The 2,800-nt window shown below is 42.0% G+C and overlaps 1 protein-coding gene across 1 annotated transcript in view; it reads left to right on the forward strand.

The window, feature by feature from the left end:
• Window positions 1-2,800, forward strand: part of LOC103365553 (protein-glutamine gamma-glutamyltransferase E) — a 35,470-nt gene that overhangs the window by 16,805 nt on the left and 15,865 nt on the right. The window contains exons 10-12 of the mRNA XM_008293017.1: window positions 1,280-1,412; window positions 1,844-2,018; window positions 2,136-2,299. Coding sequence (XP_008291239.1) covers window positions 1,280-1,412; window positions 1,844-2,018; window positions 2,136-2,299 — 472 coding nt within the window. The remainder of the gene's footprint in view (window positions 1-1,279; window positions 1,413-1,843; window positions 2,019-2,135; window positions 2,300-2,800) is intronic.

Genomic DNA, 2,800 nt, shown 5'->3' on the forward strand with positions numbered 1-2,800 from the left:
GAACCCAGAACAACAGGTCAAACAGGGAAGTCTCATTTCTAGTGTTATTGCTTTCAAGAAGGCTCAGTAGTGCATAAACACTGCAGCCAACACTTGACTCCTGACAGAAGATTTAAACTTGCATATATTCTTGATGAAGGACAGTTGGGGGGGAGAAAAAAGGAAGAAAATGTCAAAATGTTCACTTGAAGATGAATAAAAGTTATGGTGCTTTCACAGCTAACCTGTTTGGTTTATTTCAAATGAACTCTGGAGTGTTTGCTCTGTTATATGTTGACAGTCAGAACCTGGTGCTGAAGAAACAGCCTTAACTTAAACCACTTAAAAAGGATGGCGGTTCCTTTATGGTGTTGAATCAACCACAGCAGTTTCCTTTATGTGATCTAAGTATGATTTCAAAAGACAAACTACTATTAAAGCCACCGTTGATTTAAGTGCAGTTGAGGATCAACCAGTTTTATTCAGTTTCCTCGATGCTGGAGGACGTTCATATGCAGCAGTGGACATGAACTGATCCCCCCCAAGAAGCCAGTATAGTGCAAAAGTGAAGTGGTAATACTGTGGTGATAAACACACTCACTGTACGCTTGATAATGTCAAACTAATACAGTGTAACAGCAGCAAAGTGACTTTTCAATCACAGACATCCTGAACAAGCCTGAACTAATTACAGCATCTGTCTGTGTTTCTAATGAAACTTTCGGTGAGATTGATCCACCTGTAATGTGGCCAACACTAAAAGGGGGAATGTTACAACATGTTAACATGTTCACTGGAATCTGGCGTGACGATGGGAAAGTCGGTTGTTCTCAGGGAGGGCTGCTGGGCGTGTTAGCGAAGGAACAAGTTGGTGTAAATGTGTCGAGTAATTTTATCTTTGGATCTTTTGGTAGAAACGATCGGGCAAGACTCAACGCTGCTAGAAACGTTAAAGCAGACACTCTATGCTAAATTTAACTTAATATAGACTTTTAGGTTAAAAATATGAAATGTTATTTGGTGTGCAATGATGGAAATTTGGCCTAAACTAAGTGGCAGCTACCGCCTTCAAGAAGAGAGCTCCAGGTTTGATTCCCCTGCTTTCATTAGACCCTCTATAGCTGGTATGCAAGTAGGGTATGGGTAAAAATATCAAACATTGTTTTCAACATTATAGTTTTCGTCTCCCTTTGTTGTTTTCACCGTCCTTCCCTTCCCTCCGTCCCTTTCAATTGCAGGTCACGCATGTGGCATGAAGTATTTCTGCATCTATAATAAGCAAACGTTTGCTCATCNCCAGACCTGAAGAAATGTATGAAGAGATAGAGGAGGAAGATGCAGGTGAAGTAACGACAGAAGAACCTGGAAGCGGAGGGACGGACGAGGGAGCTACTTCAGAACCTCTACCACCAGTGACTATCCGGTTTAAAGAGGTACGTCCCAGATTTTCTCTTTCCTTTCAGAGTTATTTAACAGGATGTTGTGAATGATCTTTTTTTTTTTTTGTTCATTTTATGTGGTTTGTGCCTTCCTATGCTAAACATCACTTTAAGCACAACTTTGAGGCCTCCCAGTGGCCCAGGAGGCTTAGAACGCCGAACACAAAGAATCATAAAATAGGCTGAAGAAGCTGCAATGTAAAATGTGGTCCTCACTCACAGACATATACGGTATCCACTGTATGACTATCTATCCACAATATTCCTGGTAGATGAATGAACATACAGCTGGGCACAGGACTGGTTATTTAATTTAAAGGTACATCTGGAGCACCACACACAGCAGATGACCCACTTGCACAATTATGGTTTTAGGTGTTGATTGTGTAAAACATGCTTTTGTGCAAACTTGTCTCTTGCTGCAGGTGTCCAGGCTGATCAACGGTAAGGATGTGAACCTGAAGCTGGTGCTGCAGAGTCAAAGCAACGATTCCCGGCCGCTGTCCATCCACATCTCCGTCCAGGCCATGAAGTACTACGGGGTACCAGCAGGGAAAATCCTGACTGAGGACAAAGAGGAGACGCTGCTGCCCGGGAAAGGTGACTCCCTCTTCTCGGGATGCTTTTTTTTTTTTTTCTCTGCACAGTTATGTTGCTGCTGACTTTTAGAAGCAATCATCTTAGAGTGTGGCCTAAACTATATGCTGTCTCCTCCAGTTCTGTCCGTCCCCATCGTGATCCCGTTCTCGGCCTACCACAGACTCATGGTGGAGAATGAGAGCATGAAGGTTACAGCTGTGATCACAGACAAAGGCGATGGAGAAAACAGATACCTGGCTATGCATAACGTTGTGCTGATGGACCCTCCGATCTCCATCACTGTCAGTAGAAAACCTCCAACTAATCTAATATTATCTGTCACCCAGCTGTGTTCAAAGAAAACTTTTGAATTTAAACTCAAAACACGTGTCTGTGAAGCTGCATTTTGAGCTAAATGCTAAAACCTGGATGCTATAAAAAGCGCTAAAAAGGCATGAACAGCTTTACCTGCATCACTGTCTTATTTTAGTGTGTCGTCATGCAAAATCAGTTAATTAGCACTAAACGCAGAGTACAGTTGAGAACGGCGAGTATTCCTATACATTGACCAGATGCCGGCACTAAATAAAAAGTCAGAGACTCACCAAAGTTACTAGTTTATGAAATGTCAACTCTGTGGGTCATCATGTTGGTAGAATGTGAGATAATAATGTTAGATTTCAGACATATGCTGCAGAGTTTCTTGTTTTTCTGCAGGCTGTAAGCAAAATTGCACATGCAGACGTTTTCTAAATGTTTGTGTTGACTGAGTGCATTTGAATAAACTGTTTGATTGTGTGTGT

Source organism: Stegastes partitus, unplaced genomic scaffold (genome assembly GCF_000690725.1).
Source record: "Stegastes partitus isolate 25-593 unplaced genomic scaffold, Stegastes_partitus-1.0.2 Scaffold851, whole genome shotgun sequence".
NCBI lineage: Eukaryota > Metazoa > Chordata > Actinopteri > Pomacentridae > Stegastes > Stegastes partitus.